Raw genomic sequence first — 16294 nt, forward strand, 5'->3', positions numbered from 1 at the left:
AAGGACACAAAAAATAGCGAGAAAGAAAAGAAATCGGGGTCTTTAGAGCGGGGACTGACCCTGTCCTCTTCCTGTTGGGAAGAAGTTGGGGAAAAACACGAGGTTCCCCCTCCCCTTCCCAAGAGGCTGGGAGAACCTGCCTGGGCAGCATCTTGAATGGGAGAATTGTCCTCAGTCCAGCCGCGTGTGTGCGCCCGCGCGAATGCATGCGCCTGTGTGCACAAGTGGGGGGGGGGTCCCTTCTTCCCTTGCCCCACAGCCAATGCAGACACTCTCCCCAAACTGCCTCTAAATCTATGTCAGCTGTCAACATCTGGCCCCCATCTGTCTCCTTCAGCCAACCAGACCCCCTGCTCCAGCTCCTGCCGCTTCCTCCCTCTCCAGGGGCTGCGGGGCAGGCTGTGGGCTCAAGGCTTCCCTCCCTCCCACCGCCGCCCCCGGCCAGGTTGAGGAACCAGGACAGGGAAGGGAGGGGACAGCCCCACCCCGGAGGTGCCCCAGGCTCTTGGCAGAGCCAGCTGGAGCCGTTGGAAGCAGCTGCGAATGACTCATCTTGCTCAGCCCCCACCCCACCACCTCAAACACATCCTGGAGCTGAGAACCAAGCTCCAGCCCCCCAATAGTCCTGCAGCCTCCAGACCTCTGACCCCACTCAGCCAACCACAAAGCCCTCCCTACCCAGCCCCACTCTCCTGAGAAATCTAGTCCATCACCTCCCATCACCCCCGGAGCTGGGACTCATCCCGTTTTCTTTTATTTATACAAAAAGTTATTTTTTTAAATATAATTTAAGAACCCCCTCCAAGCACCAGCGTCAGCTTCTGGATTCCACCACCACCTACCACCCCCGTTCACTGCCTCAGCCCGCACCCCCTCATGGACACAGCCTGGGGGTCCCGGGGAGGTGGCATGATCGAGGCACTCTTTCGGAAACAGACAAGATGGGTCCCTGTTTCAACGTGGGCAAAGGAGGCGACGGTGAAACAGGTGCCCTGCGACACAGAGTTACGACAAGGACCGTAGAAAAATGCAACGAGAAAACAAAAAGGGACAGGAAGAAAAATGAAGACCAAAAACAAAACTCGAAAAACCTTCAATATGAAGGCGGCAGCTGGGGGAGCGGCATTTACAAGGGAGAAAAAATGATTGTTTGGTGGTGACAGCAGCAAGCGGGGACTAGAAACCCCAATGATTTTGTCACTGGGGCCTGACCCCCCTTCTTGCCCCTGGGACAGCCCCCAACTCTGGAGCTGGCGAGGGAGTCACGCTCTTTGGTCTGTGGGAACACACCCGTCAAGGTGAGTGGGGGGGCACCTGGGGAGGCCGGGAGATGATGGGTGTTCCTTTTCCCTCCGGTCACACCCAGTCCCGAGGGAAAGGCGCCCTCACCCTTGGTCTGGAGCTCCCCAAGGGATATGAGGGGTGATGTTCCATTCCAGTATGGCAGAACCCCCAAATCCTGTCTCTCCAAATTGCCAACTCCCCACCCCCACGGGTTCAAAGTGCAATCCAGCGGGGCGCAGGGCTGGGGCCTCTAGGAGTCCCCATTGTGCCCCAGAAAGATGGGGAGGCTGCGTCCTTGGGGTGGGGAGTTCCTGCAGGTCAGTACTGCGGGGCTGGTCCTCCTGTCCCACCCGGGGCTCCCGGCTTGGCCTGGGACTTCATGTGCTGGACACTGGCCAGTATTTTCTTCTGGTGGCCTGCCAGAGTGACTCCGATTCGGAGCAGGTCCCTGTGGAAGGAAAGGAGAGCTTGGTGAGACCCTGGGGGTCCCCGTGGACACTCTCCGCGCTTGGCTCCTGAGCGGGTCCCAGCCTCAGGATTGTCAGCCCACCAGAAAAGCCAGCGCAGGAGGGAGAGCCGATGCCAACCATCGCCTGGCAGTTTTAGGCGCCAGGCAGCTGTCCTTTGCGCAGCCGCAGTAAAGGGTGAGGCTGGAGGCCAGCGGTGGGGGCTTTGGCTTGCGTGCCCGGGAAGGAAGGGAAAAGGGAGAAAAGCCTGAAAAATAAGACTGGGGGAAGAGGCCACATAGATCGCCGTAGAGGGGAATAGAGACGTAGAGGGGAATGGAGGCGTGAGAAAGGCCAAACTGGGAGAGGAAGAGCTGGGTGGAGAGGAAGAGGAGATTGCTGTGGCTGGAGGCTGAGATAGGAGAAAAAAAGGGAGGCGGCCCCCTGGGTCAGAGAGAGGCTGGAAAGACTTAGGGAGGGATGTGCCCAGGCCCCACGTGGCAGGGGCAGACTGGCCCGGGACCCTCTGGCTCTAGCCTCCCGAGTAGCTGGAACCACAGGCATGCAAGACATGCCCAGCTAATTTTTTTTTTTTTTTTTTTTTTGGTAGATAGGAAGTTTGGCTGTGTTGCCCAGGCTGCTCTCAAACTCCTGGGCTTCAGCCAGGGAAGCCAGGCCCACCTTGGCCTCTTTAAGTACTGGGATGACAGGCATGAGCCACCGCCCAGCCTTCAGATTTCTTTTTTTTTTTTTTTTTTTTTTTTTTGAGATAGAGTTTCACTCTGTCGTCCAGGCTGGAGTGCAGTGGCTCAATCTCGGCTCACTGCAACCTCCACCTCCCAGGTTCAGGTGATCCTCCTGCCTCAGCTTCCTGAGTAGCTGGTATCACAGGCAAGCACTATCATACCCAGCTCATTTTTGTATTTTTAGTAGAGATGAGGTTTCACCAAGTTGCCCATAACGGTCTCGAACCCCTGACCTCAAGTGATCCGCCCGCTTTGGCCTCCTGAAGTGCTGGGATTACAGGCATGAGCCACCGTGCCTAGTCTTTATTTCTATTCCTTCTATTTCTGTTATTCAGCCTGGGGTGAGAGGAGACCTTGGGAGAGAAACGGGAAGGCAGGAAGGGGGAGTAACAGACAGGCCAAGTGGGGATACGCTGCCTTTGGGAGGCAAGCAGTCATAAAACCATTTCACATAAAAGCTGGAGAGGAGCTCCAAAACCTAGCCCAATCTTCTCCTTTTATGGGTGGAAACAGAGAACCCGAGTTGACACGTTGTTACTGCGAGAGCCGGGCCTGGAATGCAGATAGATGTACAGATAGACAGGGAATGAGAGGCGGAAGCGCGACGGCCCAGGGCCGTGATGGCAGGAGATGAGACGGGCAGGCTGGCCCCAGAGAGCCCTTGGGTCCTCGGCTCCAGGGCCTGTTACTACTCCTCTGGGACCCTTCTACGCACGGCATGAACATAGTGCGAGAAGACAGCGCCGGCACCCAAAGCTGACCCCCAAAGCCCCTGCAGACCCTGTGGGCCTGACGCCAGCCACCAGCTGCCCTGCCCTCCCTGCCCTACCTGCCCCACTCCAGTTCCTGCTGCCACTTACTCGGCAGAGATCTGGCTAACCAGCTCGAAGGAGCCAAAGCCAGCGGCTGCGAAACTTTCTTCGTATCTTCCCATCTTGATGGCCCGAAGCCACTCGCCCACAGAACCAAAAGCTGAGTAGTGAGGCTGCCGCTGGTCCAGGAGAGGGTGTGAGGCCCTGGGGGGGGGCAAGGATGGGGAGGAATGCTGAGTACCAGGCCCGGGTCAGGGTGAGGGGATGAAGCCTACCCTTGAAGAGGTCGACAGAGACCCTCCCACCCAACACCAAGGGATGGACCCTTCTGAGCAAGGAGTGGGAGCAGAGAGCAGGAAGAAGGGCCCATTCCCTCCCATCCTCACCCGCCGTTCTCCCGGGCCACGATTTTGAGGCTGGCAGGGTTCCGGATCATCTTGTCCAGGGCACTGACCACCTGGGGGAAGCGGGGCCGGGCATTCCGATCTTTCTGCCAACAGTCCAGCATGAGCTGGTGGAGGGAGGTGGGACAGTCTGGGGGTGGGGGCAGCCGGTAGTCCTGTTCGATAGCATTGATCACCTGGAAAGAGAGGAGGAAGCTCTAGTGAGGCTGTCCAGGGAGAGCAGAGACACTAACAGGCCCAGGAAATGGTGACTTGGCAGATGGCAGGATAGGAGCCACAGACCCCCCGCCAAAAAAAAATCACAGATCCAGGAGTCTTACTAGCCAGAGCTGAGGCTGTCTGTGGCTAGAGGTCCCAGTAGCTCTGGGGCTATGATATAGGCATGTTACCTTCCAACCATGCCCTCCATCTCTGCAACCTTCTGCAACCCAAATATGCTGTATCCAACTCTTTAAAATTTATTTGTAGAATAGTAGGAGCTGGCCATGTTGCCCAGGCTGGTCTCAACTCCTGAGTTCAACTGATCCCCCCTCCTCAGTCCCCCAAAGTGCTGGGATTACAGGCATGAGCCACCGGGCCTGGCCCTGTATCCCAGGCTCTTTGATACAAAGATCGCTTCTTCTCTTTGTCATCTCCATGGTCTCAAGGACCCAGCAGTGATGACTCTCTGTGAACCCACCCTTCACCCCAAATTCCAGGTGAGAGAACGTTCCAGGAAAGCCTGGTACCACCATGGGGCACTCACGTCCTGATTGCTCATGTCCCAGTACGGCCTCTCCCCAAATGACATCACCTCCCACATCACAATGCCATAACTCCAGGCATCACTGGCGGAAGTGAACTTCCGGAATGCTATGGCTTCCGGGGCTGTCCATCGGATGGGAATCTTTCCTCCCTGCAGAAGGAGAAAGGTGAGCTGAGGGACTCACTGAGGAACTCACCAGACCCAGCACACTGGCCCCCCAACCTCTCACCCACCTCTGCTTTTTCCCCCCTAGCTCAGGCCCCAAGCTTCCTACTCTCCAACTCTGTTTTTTATTTTATTTTTATTTATTTTAAGATGGGGTTTTTATTTATTTATTTTTTTTGAGATGGAATTTTGCTCGTTACCCAGGCTGGAGTGCAATGACGCGATCTCGGCTCACCGCAACCTCCGCCTCCCGGGTTCAGGCAATTCTCCTGCCTCAGCCTCCTGAGTAGCTGGGATTACAGGCACGTGCCACCATGCCCAGCTCGTTTTTTGTATTTTTAGTAGAGACGGGGTTTCACCATGTTGACCAGGATGGTCTCGATCACTCGACCTCGTGATCCACCCGCCTCGGCCTCCCAAAGTGCTGGGATTACAGGCTTGAGCCACCGCGCCCGGCCCTAAGATGGGGTTTTACCTTGATGGCCAGACTGGTCTTGAACTCCTGACCTCAGGTGATCCACCCACCTCGGCCTCCCAAAGTGCTAGGATTACAGGCGTGAGCCACCGAGCCTGGCCTTTTTTTTTTAAGTTGGAGTTTCACTCTTTTTACCCAGGCTGGAAGGAGTACAGTAGCGAGATCTTGGCTCACTGAAACCTCCACCTCCTGGGTTCAAGCGAATCTCCTGCCTCAGCCTCCTGAGTAGCTGAAATTACAGGCTTGTGACACCATGCCTGGCTAATTTTTTATTTTTAGTAGAGACAGGGTTTTATCAGTTTGCCAGGCTGATCTCGAACTCCCGACCTCAGGTGATCCATCCACCTCAGCTCCAACTGTTATTTTCCTAGACACCCGGAAGTCAGCTTTCTGGAGCTGACTGTCCCCCGCCCACAGCCTGCTCCTGTATCCTCTCCCTGGAGCAGGGCTGCCAATTGCTCAGCCTCCCACCTTTCCAACCTGCCCTCCCCACGTGGCCCTAAGAGACTCACACCCCTAGTCCCCAGTGTTACCAGAGAGCTCGTGTAGGTGGGGTCGGAAGAGTTCTCCTCCAAGAATCGGGAAAGGCCAAAGTCAGATACTTTGCAGACGAGGTTGCTGTTGACTAGGATGTTGCGGGCAGCCAGGTCTCGGTGCACGTAGCTCATCTCGGCAAGGTACCGCATGCCCGAGGCGATGCCCCGCAGCATGCCCACGAGCTGGATGACTGTGAACTGTCCGTCGTTTAGCTACAGAGCAGAAGGAGTGGGGGCTTGGCGAGAACAGCCCACCCACCGTTCCCCCTCCCGTCCACTTCTTGTTTTAGAGACAAGGTCTTGTTCTGTAGCCCAGGCTGGAGTGCAGTGGTGCTGTGATAGCTCACTGTAGCCTCAACCTCCTGGGCTCAAGCGATCCTCTTGCCTCAGCCTCCTGAGTAGCTGGGACAATAGGCACATGCCACTATACCTGAGGTTTTTTTTTTTTTTTTTGGGATGAGTTTTGCTCATTGCCCAGGCTGGAGTGCAATGGCACTATCTCGGCTCACTGCAACCTCTGACTCCCAGGTTCAAGCGATTCTCCTGCCTCAGCCTTCTGAGGAGCTGGGATTACAGGCACGCGCCACCACACTGGCTAATTTTTAGTAGAGACAGGGTTTCTCCATGTTGGTCAGACTGGTCTCGAACTCCTGACCTCAGGTGATCCACCCACCTTGGCCTCCCAAAGTGCTGGAATTACAGGCATGAGCCACTGAGCCCAGACTAATTTTTAAATTTTTAGTAGAGATTAGGTTCTCACCATGATGCCCAGACTGGTCTTAAACTCCCGGCCTGAAACCATCCTTCTGCTTGGGTCTCCCAAAGCTCTGGGATTGCAGGTGTGAGCCACCGCACCCAGCCTGCCATCCGCTTCCTAAACTGTATCTGGTCACTTCCAGACCCACCTCACAGCTCACCTGCAGGGCAAGCCGCCCAACTCTCCCAGGTGAGCCCTCCTTCTTTTCCTTTTTCCAAGTTTTGTCAGCTCTTGCTACAGTATCATAACACACTGCTTACAGTGGTTCCTGTTTCAATGATAAGCATTCAATCTCTCCCAATTAGATTACCATTTGAAAACCTATTTCAACTTTTCCTTCTGTTTAACCTGGTATACTGCTTTACACCCAGTAAATACTCAACAAATGCTTTTCTGCTTTTTAGTTTTTTAGACACAGGGTATCTTTCTTTCCCCTAGGTTGGAGTGTAGTGGCATGATCATAGTTCACTGCAGCCTTAAACTCCTGGGCTCAAAATGATCCTTCTGCCTCAGTCTCCTTAAGTAGCTGGGATTACAGGTACACACCACTGCACCTGGCTACTTAAAAAAAAATTTGGCCAGGCATGGTGGCTAACACCTGTAATTCCAGCACTTTGGGAGTTCGAGGTGGGCAGATCATGAGGTCAGGAGTTCGAGACCAGCCTGACCAACATGGAGAAACCGTGTCTCTACTAAAAATACAAAAATTAGCCCAGCATGGTGTAATCCCAGCTACTTGGGAGGCTCAGGGAGAATTGCTTGAACCTGGGAAGCGCAGGTTGCAGTGATCTGAGACTACACCATTGCACTCCACACTGGGTCATGGAGCAAGACTCTCACAAAAAAAAAAAAAATTTCATGTACAGATGGGGTCTCGCTGTGTTTCTCAGGCTGGTCTTGAACTCCTGGCCTCACATGATCTTCCCAACTTGGCTCCCAAGGTGCTGGGATTAGAGGAAACGGTTACCTGAGCGACCTATCTGTCTGCAGGTGGAGATGCATTGGTGCTGTTCCAACCACAAAATGGTTCAGCCCTCTTGGATTAGCTGTGTGTGGATTTTGCAAGAGACCAGTGAGGAACTGGAGTATGACCAATGATCAGTGCAAAATCCAAGGTCTGAAGCCCAACCTTGGCCTTTAAAGAGTTTGCTCTCACCAGGGAAACCAACAAGTCACAGACAGTAAACAAATCCCATCTTCTGGGTTCAGCTAAGTTTTGGGAGACTGTCTGCAGTCCTGCACAGTCAGGAACAGACAGTCCAAAAACTGAATTTGGAATCCATTGCCCAGATCTGCAGCTGCCCTGGAAATCCCCCCAGTTCATGGCAACACCACTACTTGCCAGATAGTCAGCATACAGACCTCAGAGTCTCCTGTGACCCCCTTTTCTCCCTCACCAGCCACTTATAATCCATCAGCAAATTCTGCTGGTGATGCTTCCAAGGTATGTCCCAAATCCAAACCCTTCCCTTCACCCCACGACCTAGATGCTGGCAACAGGCTTCTGCTGCAGGCTTTTCCAAGCTCCTGCTCTCGTTCCCCAGCACCCAGCAAAGAGGTTTGTTTTTTTTTATTGAAACAAGTCTCGCTCTGTTGCCCAGGCTGGAGTGCAGTGGTGTGATCTTGACTCACTGCAACCTCTGCCTCCCAGGTTCAAGTGATTCTCCTTAGTCTCCTGAGTAGCTGGGATTATAGGTGTGCACCACCATGCCTAATTTTTGTGTTTTTAGTAGGGGTTTCACCATGTTGGCCAGGCTGGTCTCGAACTCCTGAGCTCAAGTGATCCAGCCTGCCTCGGCCTCCCCAAAGTGCTGGGATTATAGGTGTGTGCCACCGTGCCCCACCGGGACCCTCTTAAACCACTCTCCTGCCCAAGCCGTCCAGTGGGTTCCCATCACATTACCCAGTGCAGGGTCTACCATCTCTCCTCTGTTCACCAGGTTCACCGGCGCTGGCCTTTCCGTCTCTCTTTTTTTTTTTTTTTTTGAGATGGAGTTTCGCTCTTGCCCAGGCTGTAGTACAGTGCCACGATCTTGGCTCACTGCAAACTCCACCTCCAGAGTTCAAGCGATTCTCTTGCTTCAGCCTCCCAAGTAGCTGGGATTAGAGGCATGCCCCACCATGCCCAGCTAATTTTGCATTTTCATTAGAGATGGGGTTTCGCCATGTTGGCCATGCTGGTCTCGAACTCCTGACCTCAGGTGACCCACCGCTTTGGCCTCCCAAAGTGCCGGGATTACAAGCGTAAGCCACTGCACTCGGCCCCTTCTCTCTCTTCTTTAAGAGATGGGGTCACCTAGGCTGGAGTGCAGTGGTGCATGATGTTTCACTGCAGCCCTGATCTCCCAGGCTTAAGTAATCCTCCCACCTCAGCCTCTTGAGTAGCTGGGACTACAGATGTGCACCATCACGTTCTGCTCATTTTTGTACTTTTTTTGGCCTAAGATTTCACCATGTTGCCCAGGTTGATCTCGAACAACTGACCTCAAGCGATCTGCCAGCCTCGGCCTCCCAAAGTGCTGGGATCACAGGTATGAATCAGGGCACCCTTTTTTTTTTTTTTTTTTTTGAGATGGGAGTCTCGATATGAGTCCAGGATGGAGTGTAGTGTTGTGATCTCAGCTCACTGCAGCCTCCGCCTCCCGGGCCCTGGTTCAAGCAATTCTGCCTCAGCCTCCCAAATAGCTGGGATTACAGGCACGAGCCACCATGCCCGCTAATTTTTGTATTTTATAGTGGAGGTGGGGGTTCACCATGTTGGCCACTCTGGTCTTGAACACAATCCGCCCACCTTGGCCTCCCAAAGTGCTGGGATTACAGGCGTGAGCCACTGCGCCCGACCAAGCTAGGGCACCTTTAAGACCCTTTCTGTCTCTTTGGCCGGGCATGGTGGCTCATGCCTTTAATCCCAGCACTTTAGAGGCCAAGACAGGTGGATCTCTTGAGGCCAGGGTTTTGAGATCAGCCTGGCCAACATGGCGAAACCCCGTCTCTACTAAAAATACAAAAATTAGCCTGGCATGGTGGCGGGCACCTGTAATCCCAGCTACTTGGGAGGCTGACGCAGGAGAATCATGAACCTGGGAGGTGGAAGTTGCAGTGAGCTGAGAGCATGCCACTGCACTCCATTCTGGGCAACAGAGACTCCATCTCAAAAAAAAAAAAGAGAAGAAAAAAGAAAAACGCTTTCTGTCTCTTAAACATGCTGAGTTCCTGCCCACTCTGGGTCTCTACTTTGCTCCAAACATACTGTCTTCTCATAAAGGGCTCTTTCTCATCTACCCAAATGTCATCGCTTCTCCCCACTCCCTGCAACTGGACCTCTGTGCAGACTCCTGCGTCCGCAAGGCTATCCCCATGTAACTCCGGGGTCCGCGTCAGCACCACTCACGGCGGCAGACCGACAGTGTGTGTCTACAGATGGCATCTGCCTGAGGAACGTAGCACCTGCCATGTAGTCTAGTGACAAACGCTGAATTTTGGATTCAACAAAATACCAAATAGTTTCAGGTGATGGTTACCCTAAAGCCCTGACCCGACCACTGTGCTATCTACGCATGTAACAAAATTGCACTCATACCCCATCATTGTTCTGGGTCAGAGTCTTGCTCTGTCTCCCAGGGTGGAGTGCAGTGGTGAGATATTGGCTCAGTGCAAACCTCCACCTCCTGGGTACAAGTGATTCTCCCGCTGCAACCTCCTGAGTAGCTGGGATTACAGGTGCCCCCCCACCACCACACCCACCGAATTTTTTTTTTTTTTTTTTTTTTTGAGACGGAGTTTCGCTCTTGTTACCCAGGCTGGAGTGCAATGGCACAATCTCGGCTCACCGCAACCTCCGCCTCCTGGGTTCAGGCAATTCTCCTGCCTCAGACTCCTGAGTAGCTGGCATTACAGGCACACGCCACCATGCCCAGCTAATTTGTTGTATTTTAGTAGAGACGGAGTTTCACCATGTTGACCAGGATGGTCTTGATCTCTTGACCTCGTGATCCAACCGCCTCGGCCTCCCAAAGTGCTGGGATTACAGGCTTGAGCCACCGCGCCCGGCCTAATTTTTATATTTATAGTAGAGATGGGGTTTCACCATGTTGGCCAGGTTGGTCTCGAGCTCCTGACCTGGTCATACCCCGTAAATTTATACCCAATAAGTGATTTAAAACAAACACATCAGGCTGGGAGTGGTGGCTCATGCCTGTAACCCTAGCATTTTGGGAGGCCAAGGCAGGCAGATCACTTGAAGTCAGGAGTTTGAAACCAGCCTGGCCATTGTGATCCCACAAGAAGAATCTCATAAATCCAGAAAACAAGCCATTCAGGGGAACAAGGGACCCAACCCCTCAGCATGTCAGTGTCATAAGGAACTTCACAGGATTTAGAGAAGCTTGAAAATATAATAACCAGCAGGCCGGGGTGGCTCATGCCTGTAATCCCAGTACTTTCGGAGGTTGAGGAGGGAGGATTGCTTGAATCCAGAAGTTTGAGACCAGCCTGGCAACATAGCAAGACCCCATCTCCACAAAAAATTTTAAAATTAGCCAGGTGTTAGCTGAGTGTGGTGGCTCATGCCTGTAATCCCAGCACTTTGAGAGGCCGAGGCAGGCGGATCATCTTACGTCAGGAGTTCAAGACCAGACTGGCCAACATGGTGAAACCCCATCTCTACAAAAGTACAAATACAAAAAATTTAGCCCGGCATGACGATGGGTGCCTGTAATCCCAGCTTCTTGGGAGGCTGAGGCAGGAGAATCGCTTGAACTTGGGAATCAGAGGTTGTAGTGAGCTAAGATCACGCCACTGCACTCCAGCCTGGACAACAGAGCAAGACTCTGTCTCAAAAAAAAAAAAAAAAAAAAGAAAAAAAAAAAAAGCCAGGTGTGGTGGTGTGCACCTGAAATTCCAGCTACCCAGGAAGCTGAGGCAGGAGGATCACCTGAGCCAAGGAGTTTGGAGGCTGCAGTGAGCTATGATCGCATCACTGCACTCCAAATCAGGCAACTGGGTGAGACCCTGTTTCTAAAATAAATAAATAAAATATATAATAACTAGGTACAATGCCTGGTCCTGAACTGGATCCTGGTTGGAATAACGCAGCAGAAAAGGACATTTTTGGAACAACTAAAGAAACGTGAAAATCAACTGGGTATTCAGTGACGCTAGGGAATCACTGTAGTTCTGTTCAATGCAATGTTATTTAGTTACATAGGAAAATGTTTTGATTTTTTTAAAAACATGCCTAGGCTGGACGCGGTGGCTCACCCAACACTTTGGCAGGCTGAGGTGGGTGGATCACTTGAGCCTAGGAGTTCAAAACCAGCCTGGGCAACATGGTGAAACCCTGTCTCTACTAAAAATACAAAAATTAGTAGGGCATGGTGGTTCGTGCCTATAGTACCAGCTACTTGGGAGACTAAGGCAGGAGAATTGCTTGAACCCTGGAGGCAGAGATGGCAATGAGGTGAGACTGCACCATTCCAGCCTGGGCAACAGAGCGAGACTCCATCCCCCCAAAAATAAAAAAAAATTTAAAAAAGGCAGAGGAGTAGGGCTTAGCCCGAGAGGAAAAGGACGGAGGAGATGACATGGGACCCACTGTCTGCCCTGGCTTCTTAGCCCAAGTGGCCTCTGGGTATAGGTGGCGGCAGAAACCAGGGTGGGCACTCACCCGCAGGAAGGAGTCCAGGGCACCATTCTCCATGAACTCCGTGAGAATCATGACGGGCATGCTGTTGGTGACCACACCCTCCAGGCGGATGATATTGGGGTGCTCAAACTGGCCCATGATGGAGGCCTCACTCAGGAACTCCCGCCGCTGCCGCTCCGTGTAGCCGCCCTTCAGGGTCTTGATGGCCACACAGCTCTCCTTCTTCCCCGGGGCCTTGAGCCGCCCCCGGCACACCTCACCAAACTCACCTTCAAACAAGGAGACGGAGGTCATCAGCCCTCCTGCCTGCCCACCCCCACTTCATTCCCAGGTGCCTGGGCAGCCTTGTGCTCTCACCTGCGCCAATCACCTCTTCAATCTTAACGTAGGAGACGTCGATCTCTTTTGCAAATTCCCTCACAGCCTCATTAGGGTCTTCGTAAGTGAAGGGGTCGATGTAGACCTTAGTACCTGAGAATCAGGCAGGGCCTCATTAGCCGGGAATTAACTCTCAGGTGACTCGGAGGCTACGCTCACAGGTCTTGCCTCGCAGCTCCTAATTCTTTCTTTTTTCTTTGAGATGGAGTCTTGCTCTGTCACTCAGGCTGGAGTGCAGTGGCATGATCTTGGCTCACTGCAACCTCCACCTCCCGGGTTCAAGCGATTCTCCTGCCTCATCCTCCCCAGTAGCTGGGATTACAGGTGCCCACCACGCCTGGCTAATTTTTGTATTCTTAGTAGAGAAAGGGTTTCACCATGTTAGCCAAGCTGGTCTCAAACCCCTAACTTCAAGTGATCTGCCCACCGACACCTCCCAGGTTCAAGCGATTCTCCTGCCTCAGCCTCCTGAGTAGCTGGGATTGCAGGTGCCCAGCACCATGTCCGGCTAATTATATTTTTGGTAGACAAGGGTTTCACCATGTTGGCCAGGCTGATCTCACACTCCTGACCTCAGGTGATCTGCCCACCTCTGCCTCCCAAAGTGTTGGGTTTATAGGCGTGAGCCACCGCACCCAGCCCCAATCCCCTATTTCCATCAACTTAGGGCAACCCACCGTGCCCGATGAGATACTGTCCGTGTTTGTCCGAATATTCTGCTTCTCTCCCGCTGCTCTGCTTCCTGTAGCCAAGGGGAAAGGAGCAAAAGGTAAACTGAGTCACATACCTCTATGAGGCACACAGTGAAGGGAGGAGCAGGAATTGGAGAAGATTCCAAGTAAAAAGAGGCTGGGGGCACCTAGAAAGGCTTGCCCTGTAGCAACCAGGCAACTGGTCATCAGCTCAGGCTTTCTGAGGCCTCTGGGTGTCAGAGTCCTTACCTGAGGCAGAGAACAGCGACCACAATAACCACCAGGACCAGCACCACACCCACGACCGCCGTGCCCGCGATCAGGGCCAGCTGTTCCCGCCAGCCCTCGCTCTCTGCGGGAGGAAACGTTGCTGATCAGGAGAAACTGACAGCCGTGTACGAGGCCCCAGACCCGGCTTTGAGCAGTGAGCTGTGATCTCCTGAGAACAGGTCCCCAGTACAGGGGACAGGTGGAGGGAGAGGACACAGGCAGGCAAGGTCAGGGAACAAACAGTGGGTTTCAAACTGTCCTCCAGGGGCCAGCAGGCTCCTCTGAAGTCCCTCAGGGCAAGGAAGGAAGTTTCTCAATCTTTTTACTGCTGACGTAGTTTTTTGTTTGTTTGTTGAGACAGAGTCCCTGTCACCCAGGCTGGAATGCAGTGGCACAATCTCAGCTCACTGCAACCTCCACCTCCCTGGTTTGAACAATTCTCCTGCCTCCACCTCCTGAGTAGCTGGGATTACAGGTGTGCACCACCGTGCTCAACTAATTTGTATATATTTAGTAGAGATGGGGTTCCACTGTGTTGGCCAGGCTGGTCTTGAACTCCTGGCCTCAGGTGATCTACTCATCTCAGCCCCGCAAAGTGCTGGGATTATGGGCATGAGCCACCGTGCCCAGCCGCCAGAGTGGTTTTGATTTGGTTCTAGCATAAATACAAGAGTCCACAAAAAAATCTCCTTTGAATGAAGTGTTCTAAAGATAAAAACACTTTCAGGTTTTTATCCAAAAAGTAGAAACAACTGAAATGTTTACCAATAAATAAAAGAATGTACAAAATCAGCTACTTCCACACAGCTGATTATTACGTTTACAGAAAAGGAAATGAAATAATGGCCAGGTGCAGTGGCTCAAAATGCCTGTAATCCCAGCACTTTGAGAGGCTGAAGTGGGAGGATTGTTTGAGGCCAGGTGTTCAAGACCAGCTTGGGCAAAATAGCAAGACCCCATCTCTACAAAATAATAATAATAATTAGCCAGGCATGGTGGTGAGCACATGTGGTCCCAGCTACTCAGGAGGCTGCGGTGAGAGAACTGCTTGAACCCAGGAGTTTGAGGCTGCAATGTCCTGTGATCACATCACTATACTCCAGCCTGGGTGACAGAGCAAACCCTTATCTAAAATAATAATAATAACTTAAAAAAACAGCAGGCTGGCTGCAGTGGCTCATGCCTGTAATGGCAGCACTTCGGGAGGCTGAAGTAGGCAGACTGCCTGAGCTCAGGAGTTTAAGACCAGCCTGGGCAACATGGTGAAAACCTGTCTTTACAAAAAATACAAAAAAAAAATTTTAAAAAGAAAAATAAGCCAGGTATGGTGGCTCACACCTGCAGTCTCAGCTACTGGGGAGGCTGAGGTGTGAGGATCACCTGAGCCCTGGAGGCTGAGGCTGCAGTGAGCTGTAATTGAACCATTACACTCAAACCTGGGTGACAGAGCAAGATCCTGCTTCCAAAACAAACAAAAAACAAAACACAACCAAAAACCCCACAGATATATACCACAACATGCATAAACCTTGATAACATTCTGCTTGGTGAACAGTCACAAAAGACCACAATGGAGGATTTCATTTCTATGAAATACCCAGAACGGGCAAATCTGTAAAGACAGGAATTGGACTAGTGCTTGCCAGGGGCTGAGGCCACAGAAGGACCTGTGTCAGGGTGATGGCTAAGGGCTATAGGGTCGCCTTTGAGGGAGCTGAAATTTCCCAGAATTACTTGTGGTGGTGACTGCACAATTCTGTGAATGTATAAAAGCCATCGATAGTATACTTTGAACGGGTGAACTGTATGGCAGCAACTCTATCTCAGTAAAGCTATTACAGAAAATTACAAGGTTTAGAAAGCCGCTGGTACAAAGCTGGGTGCGGTAGCTCATGCCTGTAATTCCAGCACTTTGGGAGGCTGATGTGGGAGGATTGCTTCAGGCCAGGAATTCGAGACCAGCCTGAGCAATATAGGGAACCATAGAGCTCAACAAAAATTTTTAAAAATTAGCTGAGCACGGTGGCACACGGCTATAGTCCCAGTTACTTGGGAGGCTGAGATGGAAGGATTGCTTGAGCTCGGGAGTTGGGAGGCTGCAGTGAGCCATGATGGTGCCATTGCACTCCAGCCTGGGCAATAGAGGGAGACAGTCTCTTAAAAAACAAAGTTAAAAAAAAAAAAAAAAGCAGCAACCCACTGGCCCAGCATTTTAAAAATAATCTGTTACCTCGAATCCTCAAAGTCCTGCAGGAAGGTTCATGATATTCCCATTTCACTGGATGAGGAAATGGGGGCGCAGGGGTCAGGTTGTTGCTAAATGTTGAGCCTGCAGTGAGCTGTTTTGTTTTGTTTTTTGAGACAGAGCCTTGCTCTGTCACCCAGGCTGGAGTGCAGTAACACAGTCTCAGTTCACTGCAACCTCCACCTCCCAGGTTCAACCAATTCTCCTGCCTCAGCCTCCTGAGTAGCTGGGATTACAGGCATGTGCCACCACACACAGCTAACTTTTGTATTTTTAGTAGAGATGAGATTTCACCATGCTGGCCAGGGTGATCTTCAACTCTTTTATTTATTTGTATTTCTTTCTTTCTTTCTTTATAATAGAGACGGGGTTTCACCTTGCTGGTCAGGGTGGTTTCGAACTCCTGACTCAGGTGATCCACCCACCTCAGCCTCCCAAAGTGCTGGGATTTCAGGCATGAGCCACCACGCCCAGCCAGATCTTGAACACTTAACCTCAAATGATCCTCCTGAGTGGGCCTCCCAAAGTGCTGGGATTACAGGGTGAGCCACTGCACCCGGCCATGCAGTGAGCTTTGATCACGCCGCTACTCCAGCCTGAGGGGGACAGAGTGAACCAGGCCAGACTTCACACTCAGCTGTTGGTTTTAGCGTCGACATCCTACGTTCCCTCCTCTTTAGGGTGTGCCATGTGAT

At 52.2% G+C, this 16294-nt stretch overlaps 1 protein-coding gene across 3 annotated transcripts in view; it reads right to left on the minus strand.

Annotated features, from left to right (window-relative positions):
• Positions 1-738: 738 nt before the first annotated feature.
• EPHB4 (EPH receptor B4) overlaps positions 739-16294 on the minus strand; it is a 30873-nt gene continuing 15317 nt past the window's right edge. For all 3 annotated transcript variants that reach the window (XM_074390634.1, XM_074390633.1, XM_003934169.3), the window contains 9 exons: positions 13334-13436; positions 13070-13134; positions 12372-12485; positions 12036-12283; positions 5611-5826; positions 4438-4587; positions 3675-3868; positions 3337-3492; positions 739-1732 (listed from right to left, as the gene is read on the minus strand). In XM_074390634.1, the coding sequence (XP_074246735.1) occupies positions 1603-1732; positions 3337-3492; positions 3675-3868; positions 4438-4587; positions 5611-5826; positions 12036-12283; positions 12372-12485; positions 13070-13134; positions 13334-13436 (1376 nt within the window). In that variant the 3' untranslated portion in view covers positions 739-1602. The remainder of the gene's footprint in view (positions 1733-3336; positions 3493-3674; positions 3869-4437; positions 4588-5610; positions 5827-12035; positions 12284-12371; positions 12486-13069; positions 13135-13333; positions 13437-16294) is intronic.

This window comes from Saimiri boliviensis, chromosome 20 (assembly GCF_048565385.1).
Source record: "Saimiri boliviensis isolate mSaiBol1 chromosome 20, mSaiBol1.pri, whole genome shotgun sequence".
Classification (NCBI taxonomy): domain Eukaryota; kingdom Metazoa; phylum Chordata; class Mammalia; order Primates; family Cebidae; genus Saimiri; species Saimiri boliviensis.